Below are 21,408 nucleotides of genomic sequence, written 5' to 3' on the forward strand. Positions count from 1 at the left end.
TCCTAGCTTCTGTTCCTTTAGCTCAGTGTTTCCCAAACCTCTCCTTAAAGTACTCCCAGCCGTTTCCACTTATTTGATTTATTCCAGAACTAGCACAGCTGACTTAACTGGTTAAGTGACTAGATGAATCAGGTGTATTTGTACTGGGTTAGGGTTGCAAAATTACTTTTGGGAAAGTTACTGGAATTTTGCAAATTTAAGGGGTACCAACGGGGAGTTTTGGGAACTGCTTTAGTTCAATTAAAAAGGCTGATTTAACATCTTGATCGCTAAAAAAGAAAGTGCTACGGTTCTAGACTTACAAAGCACTCTGCAGCGTCGTCCATGTGGCCAAGTTGGAAACGCTGCTCGTCCTTAAAGGTTTCTGCGAGGGCGTGACGCAGGCTATCCGAAGGCAATGCTCGCTCTTGGCTTTCCTGGAACTGGCTGAAAATACTCTGCAGGGGGAAAAAGCGTTGTAGAGAATTGAGGGGAGGGGGGTACTGTAAGTTGCCTTAATGATCAGGTCTCTAAGAGCTGGTTTCCTGAACCCAGATTCAGCTCAGTCCTGGACTAAAAAGAATGTTCAATGCAGTCCAGGATTAGACTTAATTCTAGGTCCAGGAACTCTGCCCACTGGAGACAGACGTATATTCCACGTTGATTCAACATTATTTAATTGAAATGACGTGGAAACAATATTGATTCAACCAGTGTGTTTAAAAGATCTTCAAATATCAATGGCTATTTTTGTTTAAATAGAAACTAAATAACTATTCTAATTTTTTCATGAGTGGAACGGTGAACTTGGACATCTTGTGAATCTCTTGAATAAGTAATTAAACTAGGTGTAAGATGTACAGTATTGTGATGATGATATTATATACAAACCTTTAAAGCGCAAAAAATGCAGGCATCCCCTAGACAAAAATGACCAGGAAGCTGTCTCAAACTCCTCCTGAAAATGTCCAACTGCCATAACACCTGTTCAGGTGAAATGACAGCATTGCACTGATCATATTCAAATCACAGGTATATGTGTATTAATCCAACAACATCTATTAACATCATATTTTAGTCCTACATTACGTTCTACATGAAAAGTAGAACTAAATCCTACATAGAAAAAAGCATGGACATCTTAATTTTAGTAGTAATCTTGCCCCTTAGATTATTTCCTACGGAAGGCTATGTTTACACTATTGCATAAACCTGCATATTGACAAGTTTTAGCACTCACCTGTACGGCACTGTTGAGGAAGCAGCTATTCTGGCCTGGTTCGTTCAGCAGGCCTTTGGTTAGAGCCAGAGACAACATGCTCCCAGGCTGATAGGATTTCCCCAGACCCCCACCACCACCAACAGCTCCAGGCTTTTTGAAGAGCTTGACCCATGCCAGAGAGTTAGAGGCTGCCACTGGGGAGAGAGCAGTCACCAGCTGTTGTTATGCTCTAATGGGAATTGGATATACAAATGTGGCTCCTGGACCAGAAGTTTAAGACTGCTGTTATGAGATATATCCATAGAGAACACTAATCATACAATACAATACCTTGTTTTACCAGGTAAGTTGACTGAAAACACATTCTCATTTACAGCAATGACCTGGGGAATAGTTACAGGAGAGAGGAGGGGGGATGAATGAGCCAATTGTAAGCTGGGGATGATTAGGTGACCGTGATGGTATGAGGGCCAGATTGGGAATTTACTGTACATCCTGAGGGGTAAGTCCTTATGTGTCCATGCACATCTTAGAGAGTGAATAGCACTTGGCCACTGGTTATGATCAGACATTGGGTTAGGTAGGATTTAGTGACTTGTGTGATGGGAGCTGTTGTTTACCTTCTCCGGAGAGTGGGGGAGGTTTGCCAAAGCTGGACATACTGGGAAGAGGGAGCTAGCAAGCCATGGGACCAATCCATGACATCCCTGCCTCGCACTTCCAAAAAGATCCATTGAAGTCATTCCCAGGCTCATCCATAGGGAAGCTTTTGAATGGCACTATTGGACATTGAATGACAATGGGACCAAGTCTAAAGAGAGAAAAAGAGATGGGACAAATCATTGGCTTTAAATAAAACTTTGGGCAACGACGGCACAATCAGCACAAACCGTCATTCTGTTACCAAACTTTGCACTGTGGGGATTGTTAAAAGTATTAAATGTGCATTTAGTTGTATGGTTTAACTTTGCAATCATTGGTTTTTGTTTGACATACATTTTAAAGTGAGTTGCCCTACTGCTTTCAAAGGTTGATAAAATTCAATACCAGTGAGTTACCACTTAAGTTAACATGTATCTAACTTGAATATTTTCCGTGTGTGCATTTTCAAATCGATTTTTTGGAACATATTAGGGGCAGATACAAATTAACAGTTGAAATAGTTTTTCAATAAAACACATCATAGTTCAAGCCAATTGTCAACACTATATGTGATACAGTTTCCTGAGTTCCCATGGCACCTGACTGGTGCTTGTTCCCCCTCTGGCCCCCCATAAAAATACATCTTAAAATTGCCCCTGCTATTATGTTGCGTTTACTGCCATTGTTTTATCCCATGCCTTCATACATTGTTTATGACTTTCTCAAAGTCTTATGATTTTAATTTGCATACACCTAAATAGAATCTAGATGATGATTGTTATATAAGTGACCATAGAGACTAGGCCTACGGTTGCAATAGCTTCTCTGTGTTGTGATTGCCTTGAGCTGGGTGGACAACGTTACAATCGTATAGGCTACTTGGGCACAGATTCAACAGCCAGTTTACAGGCATTTGCTGCTTTTCAAGTCACGGGTTGTCACAGCACTGAAAAATACAGTACCCCCTGGCATTTCATCACATTATTTAATCACATTAGGACTGTGTGAAAGTCTGGATACTCCCCATACCAAAACAGCACATATAGCTAGCTAACTAGGCCAATGAGGCTCCCTGCAGGGTTGGGGTCAATTTGAATGGAAGTCAGTCGATTCTGGAAGTAAACTGACATTCCAATCCAATAATTGAAAAAAGGGCATCTATTTACAATGACTTCTCAATAAACTGAAAAGTAGAAGGTACACTACATGACCAGAAGTAGGTGGACACCTGCTCATCGAACATCATGGGCATCAATATGGAGTTGGTGCCGCCTTTGCTACTATAACAGCCTCCACTCTTCTGGAAAGGCTTTCCAATAGATGTTGGAACATTGCTGCGGGGGACTTGCTTCCATTCAGCCACAAGATAATTAGTGAGGTCGGGCACTGATGTTGGGCGATAAGGTCTGGCTCGCAGTCAATATGGAGTTGGTGCCCCCTTTGCTACTATAACAGCCTCCGCTCTTCTGGAAAGGCTTTCCAATAGATGTTGGAACATTGCTGCGGGGGACTTGCTTCCATTCAGCCACAAGATAATTAGTGAGGTCGGGCATTGATGTTGGGCGATAAGGTCTGGCTCGCAGTCAGCATTCCAATTCAACCCAAAGGTGTTCGGTGTGGTTGAGGTCAGGGCTCTGTGCAGGCCAGTCAAGTTCTTCCACACCAATCTCAACAAAACATTTCTGTATGGACCTCGCTTTGTGCACAGGGGCATTGTCATACTAAAATGGGAAAGGGCCCTCCCCAAACTGTTGCCAAAAAGTTGGAAGCACAGGATCGTCTAGAACGTCATTGTATGCTGTAGCCTTAAGATTTCCCTTCACTGGAACTAAGGGGTCTAGCCCGAACCATGAAAAACAAACTTTACAGTTGGCACTATGCATTCAGGCAGGTAGCGTTCTCCTGGCCAGATGGTGAAGCGTGATTCATCACTCCAGAGAACGCATTTCCACTGCTCCAGAGTCCAATGGCTATACACCACTCATGCGCATGGTGATCTTAGGTTATGTGCGGCTGCTCGGCCATGGAAACCCATTTCATGAAGCTCCCGACGAACAGTTCTTGTGCTGACGTTGCTTCCAGAGGCAATTTGGAACTCGGTAGTGAGTGTTGCAACCGAGGACAGACGATTTTTAAACGCATCAGCACTCGGAGGGCCCATTCTGTGAGCTTGTGTGGGTACCACTTTTCTGCTGAGCCGTTGTTGCTCCTAGATGTTTCCTCTTCACAATAACAGCAATTACAGTTGACCGAGGCAGCTCTAGCAGGGCAGAAATTCGACGAACTGACTTGTTGGAAAGGTGGTTGTCAGGATTTGGCCAGGGTTGTTCCGGTTTTTGGTCACTAGATGCCCCCATTGTGCCTTTTGACCTTTTGTTTTCCCTTGATCCCCATTATTATTTGCACCTGTGCCTCGTTTCCCCTGATTGTATTTAAACCCTTTGTTTTCCTCAGTCCTTTGCTCTGTGTTTGTATGTAAGCACCCAGCCCTAGTACTCTGTGAACTCTTGTTGATCCCGGTGGACTCTCTTGTGGAATTCTGTTTTTTGTTCTTGTTTGTTTGTTTTTGAGTATTTTTTGAGGCTTTTTGTGCTATACCTTCCACCTTGTGGATTTACCTTTTTGTCTTGGAGGATTACCTTTGTTCTTGTGGAATTCCTTTTGAAGTTGTGGAGTTACATGTTTTCCTGAAGAACTTCATTTTTTACTTCATTAAATACATCGTCTCAAGTACTGCTGTGTCTGCCTCATCTTCTGGGTTCTGCCAACTATTCGTGGCTCAGTTGGTTAATTGACTGTTTCTCACTCCGGAGACCCGGGTTCGTAACCGGGTCCTGACAGAAACACAGAGCCAAAAAATTAACCCAGAGGCAGCCAGTTCCCAGGACCTTGTTGCCAGGCTGTTCCACCACCAGGAGCCTGTCCAACGCCACGAAGCTGCCCTGGTTCAGCAAGAGGCCTTAATGGCTAGACATTCTCATCTTCTGTCGGAGATGCTGACTTCCATAAAGCAGATATCTGATCGACTTACCTCGGCAACAGTTCCCGTCCCAGTACCTCAGATTCACGTACCCATGGCAGTTAACCCTCTGGCTGAACCTCGTCTTCCACCTCCCCAACGGTTCTCAGGTGATCCAAGTGCTTGTAAAGGTTTTGGAAGGCCTTCTGCCAACTCATGGGTGCTTCTGCCAGTCTATCTTCAGGGTACCATCCGGAGTCCAACGGCCAAACAGAGAGGATGAATCAAGAGCTGGAAGCCACCCTCCGATGTATGACTCGTAACAACCCGTCCACATGGTCGTCCTTCATTGTTTGGGCCGAATACGCGCACAACACCTTGCGCTCCTCCTCCACTGGTATGTCCCCGCACGAGTGTCAGTTTGGCTATGCCCCTCCATTGTTCCCGGACCAGGAGGCAGAAGTCAGAGTGCCTTCAGCCTTGAAGTTCGTCAGACGCTGTCGGCTTATGTGGAGGAAGACCCGTTTTAATCTTATGCGTTCCTCACAGAGGTACCAACAACAAGCCAACAGACGTCGCCGTCCCGGGCCTACCCTGCGCCCCGGCCAGAGAGTCTGGCTCTCCACAAGAGACTTACCACTACGGGTGGAGTCTCGCAAGCTGTCCCAAAATACATCGGTCCCTTTAAGGTTGCCAGGAGAGTTAACCCAGTTTCTTATCGCCTACACTTACCCAGATCCCTTAAAATTAATCCCACATTTCACATTTCCTTATTAAAACCTGTTGTTTTTCTCCCCTTGTCCCGGCAGACAGACCTCCCCCTCCGCCTCGTGTCATTGGAGGCCAGCCGGCTTATACCGTCCATCGGATACTGGATTCCCGCCGGGTGCAGCGGTCCTGGCAGTATCTGGTGGACTGGGAAGGCTACGGTCCCGAGGAGCGCTCCTGGGTTCCTGCCAAAGACATACTGGACCCTGACCTCATTCGTCAGTTCAGGGCTCTCCACCCTGAGAGAGCTGGTAGGAACGTCAGGAGCCGTTCTAGGGGGGGATTCTGTCAGGATTTGGCCAGGGTTGTTCCGGTTTTTGGTCACTAGATGCCCCCATTGTGCCTTTTGACCTTTTGTTTTCCCTTGATCCCCATTATTATTTGCACCTGTGCCTCGTTTCCCCTGATTGTATTTAAACCCTTTGTTTTCCTCAGTCCTTTGCTCTGTGTTTGTATGTTAGCACCCAGCCCTAGTACTCTGTGAACTCTTGTTGATCCCGGTGGACTCTCTTGTGGAATTCCGTTTTTTGTTCTTGTTTGTTTTTGAGTATTTTTTGAGGCTTTTTGTGCTATACCTTCCACCTTGTGGATTTACCTTTTTGTCTTGGAGGATTACCTTTGTTCTTGTGGAATTCCTTTTGAAGTTGTGGAGTTACATGTTTTCCTGAAGAACTTCATTTTTTACTTCATTAAATACATCGTCTCAAGTACTGCTGTGTCTGCCTCATCTTCTGGGTTCTGCCAACTATTCGTGGCTCAGTTGGTTAAGTGACTGTTTCTCACTCCGAGACCCGGGTTCGTAACCGGGTCCTGACAGTGGTATCCTATGACGGTACCAGGTTGAAAGTCACTGAGCTCTTCAGTAAGGCCATTCTACTGCCAAAGTTTGTCTATGGGGATTGCATCGCTGTCTGCTATCTGTCAGCAACAGGTGTGGCTGAAATACCTGAATTGACTAATTTGAAGGGGTGTCCACATACTTTTGTATATATAGTGTATATATTTCAAAATGTTTTCAATGTTTTTATGTTTTATTTAAATCACTTTCGGAATTGACTGCCTTCAATTCAAATGGACCAAAACCCGGTTTCTCTGCACCCTGAAACATTACAGACAGGACAGGTTACTGATATTGTTGCTGAGCTGTGATGCTGCTGAGTCATGATGCTTTCCTGGAATCCACAGAATTAATTCCATATGAAGTAGGATTAGGCATCAACCCAAGTAATATACCTGATATCCTACTGGTAGGTAAAACCAGAAGCACATTATAAAGCATCAGGTTACTCTTATAGGAGTGTAATAACACTGTAATTACAATTGATTCTATATTGAACTCCATCTCTATCCCTGCGTGATTGTAAAGCATTACTAAAACAATATGTTATTACGATGTTATTGTAGTAAGTACAGTAATACACAGGTATAATTGCAAATTAAAGCAAAGTGTTACTGGTAAAACTTTTCTCATACTCTTCTCTAAGACTTGGCTATGCGCTACTGTACATAACACATAATAGTTTATATTCTATAATATTTGCTGGGTCCAAACGGCCACAATTTCCTTGAAAGATGGTTATTCTCCTCCTGTCTGACAATATAAAGTTGAAGTTGGAATTTACATTTAAACTCAACTGACATTTAATCCTAGTAAAAAGTCCCTGTCTTAGGTCAATTAGGATCCCAACTTTATTTTAAGAATGTGAAATGTCAGAATAATAGTAGAGAGAATGATTTATTTCAGCTTTTATTTACTCGCATTCCCAGTGGGTCAGAAGTTTACATACACTCAATTGGTATTTGGTAGCATTGCCTTTAAATTGTTTAACTTGCGTCAAACGTTTCGGCTAGCCTTCCACAAGCTTCCCACAGTAAGTTGGGTGAATTTTGGCCCATTCCTCCTGACAGAGCTAGTGTAACTGAGTCAGGTTTGTAGGCCTCCTTTCAGTTCTGCCCACACATTTTATATAGGTTTGAGGTCCAGGCTTTGTGATGGCCACTCCAATACCTTGACTTTGTTGTCATTAAGCCATTTTGCCACAACTTTGGAAGTATGCTTGGGGTCATTGTCCATTTGGAAGACGCATTTGCAGCCACGCACCCCCACAACAAGTTGCTGCCACCCCCGTGCTTCACTGTTGGGATGGTGTTCTTCAGCTTACAAGCCTCCCCCTTTTTCCTCCAAACATAACGATGGTCATTTTGGCCAAACAGATCTATTTTTGTTTCATCAGACCAGAGGACATTTCTCCAAAATTAACGATATTTGTCCCCATGTGCAGTTGAAAACCGTAGTCTGGATTTTTTTATTGCGGTTTTGGAGCAGTGGCTTCTTTCTTGCTGAGCGGTCTTTCAAGTTATGTCGATATAGGACTCGTTTTACTGTGGATATAGACACTTTTGTACCTGTTTCCTCCAGCATCTTCACAAGGTGCTTTGCTGTTGTTCTGGGATTGATTTGCACTTTTTGCACCAAAGTACGTTCATCTCTAGGAGACAGAACGCGTCTCCTTCCTGATCGTTATGACAGCTGTTTGGTCCCATGGTGTTTATACTTGCGTACCATTGTTTGTACAGATAAACGTGGTACCTTCAGGCATTTGGAAATTGCTCCCAAGGATGAACCAGACTTGTGGAGGTCTATTTTATTCTGAAGTCTTGGCTGATTTCTTTTGATTTTCCCATGATGTCAAGCAAAGAGGCACTGAGTTTGAAGGTAGGCCTTGAAATACATCCACAGGTACACCTCCAACTGACTCAAATGATGTCAATTAGCCTATCAGAAGCTTCTAAAGCCATGACATCATTTTCTGGAATTTGACTGTGCCTTTTGTTTAAAGGCACAGTCAACTTAGTGTATGTAAACTTCTGACCCACTGGAATTGTGATACAGTGAATTATAAGTGAAATAATCTGTCTGTAAACAGTCGTTTGAAAAATTACTTGTGTCAAGCACAAAGTAGATGTCCTAACCAACTTGCCAAAATTATAGTTTGTTAACAAGAAATTTGTGGAGTGGTTGAAAAACAAGTTTTAATGACTCCAACCTAAGTGTATGTAAACTTCCGACTTCAACTGTAGTCAGATCTCAGATGTGCCATGGAAACAATGAGCAGGAAGTAGTGTAACTCCCATTAATACTGTACCTGTGTCCCAAATGGCACCCTATATTCCCTTTGAAGTGCTCTACTTTTGACCAGGACCCATAGGGCACTATATGGGGATTAGGGTGCCATTTGGGATGCAACCAATACCTCCTGATAATGGTAATGTGTTAAACAAGAAGCCCTGTATTAAGACAAGTAAATCCCAACCCAAAGTGCTCTACAAACCTACTTCAGAGATCATACAAGAGCCAGAAGCAATAGCTCCATCTTTCCATCTGATTAGTGGGTGGAATTCTAGCCACATTGCCTCATAACTACATAGATGTAGGGGCTAGATGATGTTTGTTTCTGGATAGGGCTGCTGCTTGGTTTTAAAAAGCTATAGTCTTGTCCAGAAACAACCTGTTAGGCAGATCTGAATGGTTTGGATAAGAATAAGCAACATGACAGAACATCCCACCTACCGATACATTCATTTATGTTATGCGTGAAATGAGATGGGTTTTCGGTGAACTATCCTTTCACATTCTGTTTGCCATCACGAACTTCAGCATAATATCTGACTGCACCTGTAGCTGACCCATGTTTGTCATTACTTCTACTATTTGCAAGTGAGATGTTTTTGCTTGAAACAATCACATATTTACAAAATGTACAAAATGTTTACTGTATACACTGCCTTCAATTCGAATTGAGCCCACACCTGGTATCCAGGCAATTGTATCCAGCCCACGTTGTGACCAAAAAGTGGTATACATATAAACCTGAATAATCACAAGCAAACATGAACAAATATGATTACATTTGCTTATCTGCACACGTGGTGTATTCTTAAAATAGAAAAAGGATCCGTATCATAGCCCTATAATTATAACCTAAAACTTCATATGATTTAATTTAGCCTATAATTCGCCATCCACTGTATTATTCTAAATAGCGAGGGGTTTACACGAACATGAGGGGTATTTTCTACCATGCATAGGGCTACTTCAGATGCCATTGCATATCGTGCAATTTACACCTGTTAGGACGCATATGCGTGTTATGGGGGAACGGAGTTATTTACCGCAACTCGCATCACTGCATCAAAGGAAAAACATACCCGTTAGATAAAAATGTTATAACACACATGCAATACTCACTGTATCTCGTCGATAATATTTGGCCGATATAAAATATCTCCCAAAACAGCTAGGCTGTCAACATTAGATTCCCACAAGTTGTCACCTACAAACCGTTGAAGCAAAAATTACTGCAATAGACTACCCGGACTCGCTCGTGGATAATGTCAGGCAGTACTGGTGGATGGAATCTGTGGGCAAATGCAGTATTAAGGTCTGCATAGCTACAATAAATTGCAACGCCAGTGCAGTGATACAATGCCAACCGGCATTTTAACCGTCATACCCGAATACGTTTTGTCTATTGTCTTATTCTAGCCTGATAATGTCCTTGCTGTTTTTACGTTTTCGGTTCAATAGCGGAAATAATTTCTGGAAATAAATCCAGTAGTGGTCTATGCATGAATGTCATCCGCAGATTAGTGATGCTTCGAGAGTAGCGAGGTCAAAATCCGCCCCGAGTGTACAGTAGCCTACTGCAATTCACAAAGAGATATCTCGGCCGCATGGGTGCACTTGATGGCAAATCGCTTGTCTCGCAGAGCAGACACAAGCATTCGGCGTTTGGTTTGTCCCATTTGAGGTGAGAGTAGAACTCACATGACTCTCAAAAACACTGTTTCGCTATCAGGCTGACTGCAGCATGTAACGTTGTAATTGTCGAGGCTTTCTATATTAAGCTTTGATGTTTGCAATTATCAAATACAATTATCTAAAGACCATTTTCCTCGAGATAAAAACATTCAGGGGGGAAATAAAGTCCATGTCTATAGCTAGGAGACAGATTTGCATGCGAATATTCTAAAATACGCATAAATAATATGCACACTTGTTGATAAAAGTTCAATGTGCTTCCATCACATTTTCACCTCTACATATAGTTTTGTCACAAAACTGTTGCATAAAATAGCAAATGCGCCTACTCTGGCCTTGGCATTTGCGCTCTAGCCAACAGTTTACAAATACAGTGCAGGTAGACTATGCGGGATGGCTAGTCTACATGATCAGATTATTATGGATAAAAGCGAGAATATTTTATTTGTCGAATGGCAGTCAAGCATCGATCATAATGTCACCAGAATAAGACCCTCGGTATTTTATTGGATAGCAGGATCACACTCATCACGTGCACTTTCCTGTGAAGTTCGTCACATTTTATTTCATCTGTAGCCTAATGAACTGCATGGTTTCCCAAGGTGGTAGTGGGAGGACCACACACCATATCATCATGACTCCAAATGTACTTTTATATATGATGGTTATTATACCAATATTTACCCATAAAGACGTTTCCACCGCCATTTCCAGCATAATTAATTGTACCTACACAAAAATATCCCATGTCTAATGAGCAAAAACTTCCTGTTTTTGTCAAAGCTGTCATTATTTTTTTTTAAAATAAGATATGACTTTATTTGCATTAAAACTGTGGATGAAAACGTGCTTAGTATCTAGGATTTCATTCAATTGGCAACAGATTTTCATGCTAATATTCAAAATTTTTCCCACCAGTGGTGTATTTCCACCAAACTGACTTGTTGAGGATAAAAATCAGTGCGTGATGACGTAGTGAACACAACATGTATTATTTAGCTTTAGTTCTCAACTCTATCGATTGTCACAAAAACAAAAAAATTACATTTTTTTTTAAGGATAAATATTTTTTTGCAGTGTTATTTTTTGTTGTTGCTGCTTTAGTTGAGAAATTAGAGCGAGAGAGACAGATTCAATCCTGTGTTGACCAGTCAATAGAGTAGACCAACCTCCAGCACTCCTAAACAATACAATTAAATTGAATAAAATGGCATATGCAGGCCCATGGCCTATATTTCAGTCCCCTATCCACAACTCAGGAAGCACCGTTGCATTTGTTGTGACTAGTACGCCTATGCTAATTTCCCACAAAAATGCACGGTGCAGGACCACTGATCGGGAACATGTCTTCCTTCCCATTAGATCTTGAAACGTGGCAGATGTAAAGGCAGAACCATTGTCTGACTCTGACACAATTATATTTGACAGGCTCTCAAGTTGAAATCAATGTTTGAAATGTTTAAAACGATTTCTAGACCAAATTTTGTAAATCTCTTTATGTGCATTTTCCCCTCATTTTTAAGCTTCTTGTTCAGCCTTGGGAGGCAAGGGAGAGGAGCTCTTGTCCAACTTTTGATCGTTTCAAGTATTGATTTGTGTTCGAAAGTATTTCTTATTAAATGAGATCTACGGAAGCTGTAGTGATATCATACCATCATGAAATACAATCAATGTTCAATATTTTTCTGGGTATAGCTAAACGAATGAATGGAATCCAATGGGATGCTAATATTAGCAATATGCTGACATGACCTACTGAAACAGCTGATTCCATGGACTCCTTTTGAGAAGAAAACCCATGAAGGAATTGCCACAATAACCACGTTTCCATCCACAGTTTTTATGGTAGTAAAGTCATATCGCATAAGAACAAATTACAACAGCTGTGATGGAAACAGGAAGTCTCGGTGTAATTTTATAAGTGCTGACAGATCATTTGGTTGTTCAACATGGTGGGATCTTTTTGTGTCGGTAAAATGTTGGTGCAAACTCCTTTATGCGTAAATTTTGATATAATAACAATCATACGAAAATAAATTTTGAGTCACACAATGATATGATGTCTGGGCCTCACACTACGACTTGGGAAGCTACACAGTTTATTAGGCTACAGATTAAATAAATTATGATGAACTTCATAGGATGGTGAAAGTGCACAGTGATGAGCTTGATGCTGTTTTCCAATAAATATTGAAGGTCTTATTCTGGTGACATGATGATGATCGATGCTTGACTGCCACTTGACAAATCAAAATATACTCACTCTTATCCATAATAATCTCATCATGTAGACTAGCCAGCCTGCACAGCATACCCACACCGCATATGCGAGCTGTTGGCTAGAGCACGGGTGCCAAGACCAGAGGAGGCACATTAGCTATTTAATGCAACAGTTTGTGACAAAACTATTGGTGGAGTTGAAAATGCAATGGAAAATGACCTTCTGCATTTAATGCTAACAACATTGCAATGGATAAAGCTATTTGCTAATTCAACCCAATCCAACTCTCCAGGTGTCACCTATCTTCCCCATTATCGCCGGCATATTTATACCTGTGTTCTCTGTTTGTCTGTTGCCAGTTCTTCTTGTTTGTCAAGTCAACCAGCGTTTTTGTGTCTCAGCGCCTGCTTTTTCCAGTCTCTCTTTTTCTTGGCCTCCTGGTTTTGACCATTGCCTGTCCTGACTCTGAGCCCGCCTGCTTGACCACTCTGCCTGCCCGTGAGCCTGCCTGCCGACCTGTACCTTTGCCCCATTATTAAACCATTGTTAATTCGACATTGTCTGCATCTGGGTCTTACCTTAATACCTGATTTTGTGTGTGTGTGTGTGTGTGTGTGTGTGTGTGTGTGTGTGTGTGTGTGTGTGTGTGTGTGTGTGTGTGTGTGTGTGTGTGTGTGTGTGTGTGTGTGTGTGTGTGTGTGTGTGTGTGTGTGTGTGTGTGTGTGTGTGTGTGTGTTGATCAGACATCATCAACTGTTGTTGGTGTATGGTTGTTGGTCTGTAGTTGGTCATACAGTTCCTGGGTAGTACCCTGAACTAACTAAGAATTGTCCTATCTTTAAAAAAAAAAAATGAATTCAGGGAATTGGTACGAAGTCAGTGAAACTATTTTCCGATTCAATTTGGTATGTGTTGGTTCTTTAATGTTAGCATACTGTAACTCGGTATTGTTTTTTCTTCCGATAGGTACAGTACATATGACGTTGCTTAAGCAATACTTTCATAATGAATGATGTATTGTTACTAATTAACAAATAGCATGTACACTGTAGCCCACTTACTTTCTTTTAATCTGCAGGAATTGTGTGTTTCAAGTCAAAGTACTGTACATAACAAGTTCATTTGTTCCACATATCCAAGCCACACATTGATTTACATAAGCCAATTAATTATACAATGTCATGAAAAGAGATATACATTTTTATTTGCACATCGATAAGCCCATTCTAAAAGATTAATCGGCAACATGTCTACATAATTAATGACAAAGATACTTTTGTATCTGATATCCAATATAAGCCAAAAGATGTATTGAAGTTTCAATGTATTACTCATATTTTTTCTCTTAGACATTTCAATAACATTTCTGCCATGTGTGCTATTTATTTACACGTTATTCTCTGAATAGACAATGCAAAACTAACCATCAGTATCATTACTCATGCAAATGGCACAGAATTGAAACAGGACAGCAGGGAACCCCTATTTGAAACCATCAGTTCGTCGTCGGTTGCACATATTCAATAATCATGATTTAGGCTTCAGCTCCGACTCCTATATCACAGATCAGGCAGTAAGGTTAGAGGTACCAGCAGTGGATCTTGTTGGACCGGTGCTCTCTTGTCTTTCCAGGAATTTATGGGTCATTTAAAGGTCATCTAGAGGTCATCGGACTCAGGGATGGGCATAGGTTCCAGAGGCACGGTGATGCCGTCGGTTATCCATCCCTGGGCGACCCTGTTGAAGGTGGGCCGTTTCACCCCTGGGTCCTGGAGCTCAGAGTAGTTGGGGAGGTTCAGGTCGATCTCGGGGAGCTTGAACGTGATCCCACTGCTCTGGGGGGCTTTGTCGAAACCACCAAACGGTGTGGCCACCCTGGAAATCAGATGTAGAGATACAAGAGTGAATGCAAAATCAAAATGAAGATCTTTAAAGATGTGACGGTTGCATAGAATATAGAAAGCTGGCTTTTTATGGAGCGTTACAGGAGTGCATCCATGTAACAGTGAATCTGAACTGTTTTATAAGAAAACCATTTAATTCCATTGAAATGTTTGCAATATCAATGTCATTATAAGTACTGAGGATCTGATCTACTGAGAGTACTATCCCAACCTTGAAATTTGCATACTTAACTCAAAGTCTGCCATTGAGAGAAGTGCATGGCTGATGCAGTATGTTCAAGTAGCTCGGGAATCTTTGGCTTAAGTTGTTGAATAGCAGTTGTCTGAAAACTCTCCTCAGAACACTTCACCTGTTAAAGCTCTTGTATTCAGGAGCCTCTGGTCTGGGTTCAGGGACAGGCATCCTGATATTGAGGGTCTCGGCCAGGTTGGGGTCGTTAATGATAGCCTGCTCCCACGGGGAGTGGTAGCACTTGGGTATTGCTGTAGAGTTGAACGTCTCTGCAGGGACATCCTTCAAGGGGCCTCCATATCCTGAGATACATGCCAAGAAGATATGATCATAAGACCAACAGTGCAGTGTATAGACACTCACTTATCCTATCAACACATTAGTATATCTGTGCGGTTGGACTTTAGTGCGATACATGATTACTGGCAATTTCTTGCTTGTCGTCCTTGCACAAGAAATGTGAAAAAGTACTAGGGCATTGAGCCTGTATTTTGTCCAGACCAGGGTTCCCCAACTAGCGTCCCGCCAAGTTTTTTTGTGTTGAATTTTCATTGCTGGACATAAAAGACTCTACAAACACCAGGAAATCAGCTCCAAGTGATTGTAATTTTAGAAATCTGTTCCCAAGTATTCCCAAGCATTATAGAGAGGCATGGGATCATATACAAATGTAAGCAAGGCTGGAATGATTATGTTTTAGTCAAACATTATATCTGTTTGGGGTTCGTGCAGTCAATTTGCAGTCCACAAATGATTTGTAATTCTGTTCCGGCCCCCCGACCATCCACTCCAGGAAAAAAAATCAGCTCACGGCTGAATCTAGTTGATGATCCCTGATGTAGACAGAGCAAGGTAACAAACACGACACTTTAGTCATTCCGTTGTTCCCACCTGTTCCTCCATGCTAATTTCATCAAGACATAACACAATTTTTTTTAAACATTTTTGTTTAGTATTACCTGTTTTTTATTGCTTGTAAAACAAAATAGGTGTCAAAGTGACTGTGGCGGTGCTGTTTTATAAATAGCCACTATAATCTAATAATAGTATAAACTAGAGCAGTGAAAACGGTGATGTAGACGCAACACTTGCAGATTGAGACAATTTGGTCCATCATTAGCTCATGTCTTAAAATAGTGCACACCATAAGTGTGCGTTCATCCTTTGTGTGAAAAGCGGGTTGGTCCAGTTGATATGGGTTGACACCATGCTTGGTCACATCAGATTCTATAAGAGTGTTCTGTTTGTATCTCCTGCTGACAATTTAATGCAGGGAAAGGAAATGCTTCTCATGTATCCTGCTTAAAGGCCAGAGGTCTGCTGAGTCACTATGGGGAATTAGACTGGTCCTTAGAGGTAACATGAACATCCTAAATAGGGCCTTAAAAATGCATTCACAACCCCTTCATAAGCAGTACATAAGCAGTTCATAAATGTTCATGTCAACAATTGTAAGAAACAGCATACATATCAATTTCTAGTTGTTGAAAAGTGACATTTACTTATGAATGCAGTATGCATGAGTTATGAATGTGTTATGAAGTCCTTATGTAGGATCCCTTCAAGTGAAGCGTTACTCATGCTTAACACTACGTAATAATGAAATAAAGATATTTTAATAAGCCCTTATTATTCCCTTAAACTATATTATTCCGCCTTATAAGCATTCATAGATTTTGAATATTGATGTGGTAGCTACATACCTGGTGCAATGCTTTCTGGATTTGAAGGGTTTCCTGGGGCGGGTGTGTAAGGAAGTGTTTTTGATCCCTCTGTGTTGTCGGCACTGTCTACATTCTCAGCTAGCAGATCCCTCTGGAAAAAAATGGAAAGTATTTTGTTATCAGCAAAGCTTTACCCTTTTGCTTAGTTCTGAACCTATCTAATTTATTCATTTGGGGATTAGCTGCAATGAATTGTTCACTTTGAGTAAATGAGACCCACTAGGTAAATGGGTAGATCGATCACAGGTTTTACGACCATGTTAACTTAGCACACTGAGCTAAAGCTTGGGCATAACATCAAAGCAGGATCAGCTACCACCAAAATGCCCATCAAAAAACTTGAAATAGCAACTAATGCATGTTTGTTTGCAATGTTGAGAATTGATGTGCAATGTTGAGAACATGGCACTTTATGTGCAATGTTGCTCAATTTGAACAGTTGCCAAAAGTAAAAACAGTCATTTGCAACCAGATCCCACCATGCTTGAAAATATGAAGAGTGGTACTCAGTGAGGTTTTGTGTTCGATTTTCCCCAAAACATAATACTTTGTATTCAGGACATAAGTTAAACTGCAACAAAAATTGGCTAAGAAATGAACTTTAAGCGCTTTATTGCAAGCAGAATGCATGTTTTGGAATATTTTTATTCTGTGTAGGCTTTCTTCTTTTCATTCTGTCATTTAGGTTAGCATTGTGGAGTAAATACAATGTTGTTTATCCATCCATTCTCCTATCACAGCCATTAAACTCTGTAACTGTCTTAGTCACCATTGGCTCATGGTGAAATACCTGAGAAGTTTCCTTCCTCTCTGCGACTGAGTTAGGAAGGACACCTGTATCTTTGTAGTGACTGGGTGTATTGATACACCACCCAAAGTGTAATTAATAACTGTACCATGCTCAAAGGATAGTCATTTTCTGCTTTTTTTTCTCTCTCTTTTTTTTTTACCCATCTGCCAATGTTGCCAAGCATTGGAAAACTTCCCTGGTCTTTGTGGTTGAATCTGTGGTTGAAATTCACTGCTCGACTGAGAGACCTTACAGATAATGTATGTGTAGGGTACAGAGATGAGGAGATGAGGTAGTCATTCAAAAGTCATGTTAAACACTATTATTACACAGAGAGTGAGTCCAGGCAACTTATTATGACTTGCTAAACTTATTTGAATGAAGGGGATGAATAATTATTGACTCAAGACATTTCACCTTTTCATTTTTTATTAATTTGTAAAAATGTCTAAAAACATTTCCCGAATTAACTCAAGAATATATCAGAATATATCGTTATCCTACCAGTCATCCATTAGTTATTATTATTACCCCATATCAGTCTCATTCTGAACAACGTTGACTTCAAATCTGCACGAACCCTAGTCGAAAATGATGATTCAGCGATACACATATTTTTTACTAATATTTACTAACTAACTAAATAATCACACAGAATTACATAAACACAAACACAGGATAGAGTGTATGTTGATTACTAACATAATGCAATGAAAAGTCCCTAGTGGACTAACCTGATATGACGGCTTGTTACACAATGGCGAGGGGGTGGGCACAGATAATAAACAAGACCCTGCCTGTCACAGCTTTTTCTGCTCCAGTCTCACAGCGGTGGAACAAGCGTCCCGCAACACTATCCATCTGACCCGTCTATCAAAGATGGCTGGTGTGGCATAACCCAGATGTATGATATTGGTAGTGAATGTGAGTTGTGAGGTGTGTTTGTATTTTGTGGTTGTATAAGTCTCCATATTTGCATCCACTTATTGTTGGTCTTTGGGATAAGAGCGTTTAGGTTGCTGAATTACACAAATGTACATGTAAAAGTCCTTACACTCAGCTGCGCGTTTGCCTCATTTTGGATCCTTTCAAACGTGTATTTCTCTGATCTTCGCTGGCGCATTTTGAAAAGACGAGAGCCTCTGTTGGATTGCAGTGACAACTCCTCCAGCATGATGTCTTTGGGAGTGCTAACCTTTATCCCCAGGTCCATGGTGTCCCCTGGAAAATAATTCAAACAAGTTCCAGTAGATGCCCATGACTGACTTTACATTGAAGGTAGACTCAGCAATGTGACATCATCTAACACAGTAGGGCAACTTCCTGTTTACAGATATAAATAACAACATCATTTAAATCTGTCCAAAACCGCCACTATTGGTTCTTTGCAATTTGTGCCATCCTTTGAGATACTGTATACCCATATTAGGATGAGCTAATAGTGCAGTATTGGCAGTCGGATTTTGTTATTGGGCATTGTAAACCGGATGTTTTCCAGCTGTATAATGATGTCATATATGGTGATCTCATGAGTCTACTGCTCTAAATTAAAGCAACCGTGACCTTCAAGATTCCCCCAAGACTGTATTTTTATGTCTTTGTTGCACAAAATATAGCGTCTCCCCAAATATATACAGTATATATATTTTTTCTGACACTCTCCCTAAGACATAATGTACATAGCATGCATTTTTAATAATTTATGATTACAGCGAGACCTTTATCAGAGGAAAGGTTCATTGACATTATTATTCTGATATCATCTGAAGGGATAATATCAATGACATAGCGTAACTTCAAAATGCTTTCTGCTGAGCAATTAGCATACCTAAATCAAATGAACGTAGCTTCAAACCAAGCTGTATAGTAAGCATCACAATATGATAAAAGGTTGCACGTGTTTAATAATAATTGGTTGCCTCAATATACAGTATACTGCAATAGTTAATTCTTCATTGTATGGTTATTAAACAAAATTGTGCGTTGAGTTGATTTTGGTATGCTCTTTGGACAATGCAACCACAGCCTTGTGAATTTCCATTCATTTGCACTCAACAGTGCTAACGCTACTTGCTATTTGCGGCTCTAGAAAGTCTAGGTGAATTTTGTGAATTTTCAACACCCCGATTGAGACAAATGCAGTCTTACAATTTTGTATGTATTATTTCTTATTGAATTCAATTTGTATGATGTTATTGTTCCTATTACTTGTTGAAGGCTGAACATGATGCTGCTTCAATGAGCTATACCCAGACAGAATGTACTTCAGCTGTCGCAAACCCCCAGTCCCCTAAATTGCTACGCGCAGTTGTCCAACTCTGTCCTGCACAACTCTGCCCTGCACAACTCCCCACCTCACCCGCCCCAAAATAGCAGTTTCAAAAGGACAACGACAGAAGGATTTGTTGCCATAGGTAGTAAAACATCCCCATTAGCTTTAAATGGAAACCGTTAGAGAAACGGCCCTGACATGTTCAATGAATGACTGCCCTCCGCCAGAAGAAGTTTGATTCTCTTTGATGTTGAGGCTGTCGTTGAGCCCCGGCCCAGATCATACAATTGGCACAGTGGACCTCTCGAGACATAGCCTCTGCATGCACCTTCCTCTCTCCAGCTGGCATTGTACAGAATTGCGACATTTTGGCTTTGGGAAGGGTGGCACACGATTTTCCCCTGGGAACTGGAAACACATAAAGGACACAGGATGTACACTCTGTTCTACCCCAGCGGAAAATCTTTTCAAATTGTGGTGTTGATATGAACTGAACATTAGAGAGCCAACATACTGTACTTCTATAAATAAAATAAGATTACTGTTAGTGAGGGTTTGTGGTAAAGAGTTATTGCTCACATGGCACATGCAACACTGGTTGACCTATCGGATAACTACTGCATGCTGTTTAGACCGCATTATGATATTCCATTAATGTCCTGTGAGAAAACAGTCATAAAATATTATGATGGCCTTCATATGTCAGGTTTATGATAGCATTAGCTTGGCATTATGGCATTTAATTCAAGGACAGGGTTTCTGTCAACCCCAAACCAAAACATTACATCTCACTCATATAACTCAGATTGGCAGGTGTAATTCCTTGTTTGCGCTTGAAGAGCAAAGTCAACACTTACTTTAAAATAACCTTGTAACGAATGCTAGATGATGTGCATTAAGGTGTCACATGGCATTCAGCGTTGGGAATCATCAGTGTTGGGTGAGGGGTGAACATTGCGTCCCAGGGTTGACAAAAATGTAAAAAATCATTCGGCATGATGGCATTTGACAAAATAAAATTAAAAAATTTGGCACGATGGCATTTGAAAAAAAAAAATAATTCTGTGACAAATATAACAGCCTAGTTACCCTAAATCTAATTCCAGAAGTCCTAAAAAATCACAACTTAACTGTAAAAAATGTTTTTACTCTGCACATTTATTTTCTTTGCAAACAAATGAAACAAAACAGCAATGCCCTTTTGTATTCACATCCCAACTTTCACTACAGCTCTCAATGTTTCCCCAGCATGTTCATATCCTTTCCTATTTGCATTTTCCATGTTTACAGACATGTTGTACAAAATGTTTTACTCTCAATGTTATGACTAAAATGTACATCATTTATAGTGCTTTAATTGTTTACAATTAAAAATAACATTTGGAACATGAGAAATATAATGAGAACCTGAAAGACAATATTGAACACAATGTTCATAATCTCAGCTCTTAATAAAACATAGAAACATTATTTCAGAGTGACTATGGTAGAACCTAACAGTTGTATTTATTTTGTAGCTTCTTGTTAAGTTTTCGTAAAAAAATAAAAAAGTTTGTTAGTAATGGATTTGAGATATTGATTAATGCAAAGTTAATATGACTGAATACATCAGAAAGTAGCATAATCAGAGTTACTCGTTGTGAATGGTCAAAGCACAAAACATTGACACTATTATTTTGCCATACCTCGGAATCACAACTGCACACCTTGATGGGACTTGTCCATACCTGTGTGTGTGTGTCCTGTCTGTCTTGTCTTTCAAACAAACTGGATCCTTGATTGGAAGGCAAGGAGGCTCAGGGGTCGACCTAGGTAGTTTCGATCCAACCTGAACTTCACACTCCCAGCCACTGAAGCCAATCTGTTGGGGGGT

The 21,408-nt window shown here is 40.9% G+C and overlaps 2 protein-coding genes across 3 annotated transcripts in view; both read right to left on the reverse strand.

Moving 5' to 3' along the window:
- LOC115145806 (inactive ubiquitin carboxyl-terminal hydrolase 53-like) overlaps nt 1-10,285 on the reverse strand; it is a 50,293-nt gene extending 40,008 nt beyond the window's left edge. The window contains exons 1-5 of the mRNA XM_029687350.2: nt 9,820-10,285; nt 1,822-2,012; nt 1,220-1,395; nt 871-963; nt 303-437 (exon numbers count right to left, since the gene is read on the reverse strand). Coding sequence (XP_029543210.2) covers nt 303-437; nt 871-963; nt 1,220-1,395; nt 1,822-1,861 — 444 coding nt within the window. The 5' untranslated portion in view covers nt 1,862-2,012; nt 9,820-10,285. The remainder of the gene's footprint in view (nt 1-302; nt 438-870; nt 964-1,219; nt 1,396-1,821; nt 2,013-9,819) is intronic.
- A 3,507-nt stretch (nt 10,286-13,792) lies between these two features.
- LOC115145805 (myozenin-2-like) lies at nt 13,793-21,408 on the reverse strand. Of its 2 annotated transcripts, none has more exons than XM_029687347.2 (5): nt 21,221-21,408; nt 18,318-18,484; nt 16,453-16,564; nt 14,868-15,051; nt 13,793-14,488 (listed from the first exon to the last, which is right to left on the reverse strand). In XM_029687347.2, exons 2-5 carry the CDS (start codon nt 18,474-18,476, stop codon nt 14,272-14,274), a joined length of 672 nt encoding a protein of 223 aa, XP_029543207.2. In that variant the 5' UTR covers nt 18,477-18,484; nt 21,221-21,408; the 3' UTR covers nt 13,793-14,271. The 2 variants fall into 2 exon arrangements, with proteins under 2 accessions (XP_029543207.2, XP_029543206.2); XM_029687346.2 differs by having other exon boundaries at nt 21,263-21,407.

Source organism: Oncorhynchus nerka, linkage group LG18, assembly GCF_034236695.1.
Source record: "Oncorhynchus nerka isolate Pitt River linkage group LG18, Oner_Uvic_2.0, whole genome shotgun sequence".
In the NCBI taxonomy this organism is placed as follows: Eukaryota; Metazoa; Chordata; class Actinopteri; order Salmoniformes; family Salmonidae; genus Oncorhynchus; species Oncorhynchus nerka.

Coding starts and splice junctions, on each gene's coding strand:
- LOC115145805 (XM_029687347.2), bottom strand. CDS start 18,476: ATGGACCTGGGGATAAAGGTTAGCACTCCCAAAGACATCATGCTGGAG. Junction 16,565..18,317: donor AGGCAAACGCGCAGCTGAGT/GTAAGGACTTTT, acceptor ATTTTTTTCCAG/AGGGATCTGCTAGCTGAGAA. Junction 15,052..16,452: donor TCCAGAAAGCATTGCACCAG/GTATGTAGCTAC, acceptor CATGTATCTCAG/GATATGGAGGCCCCTTGAAG.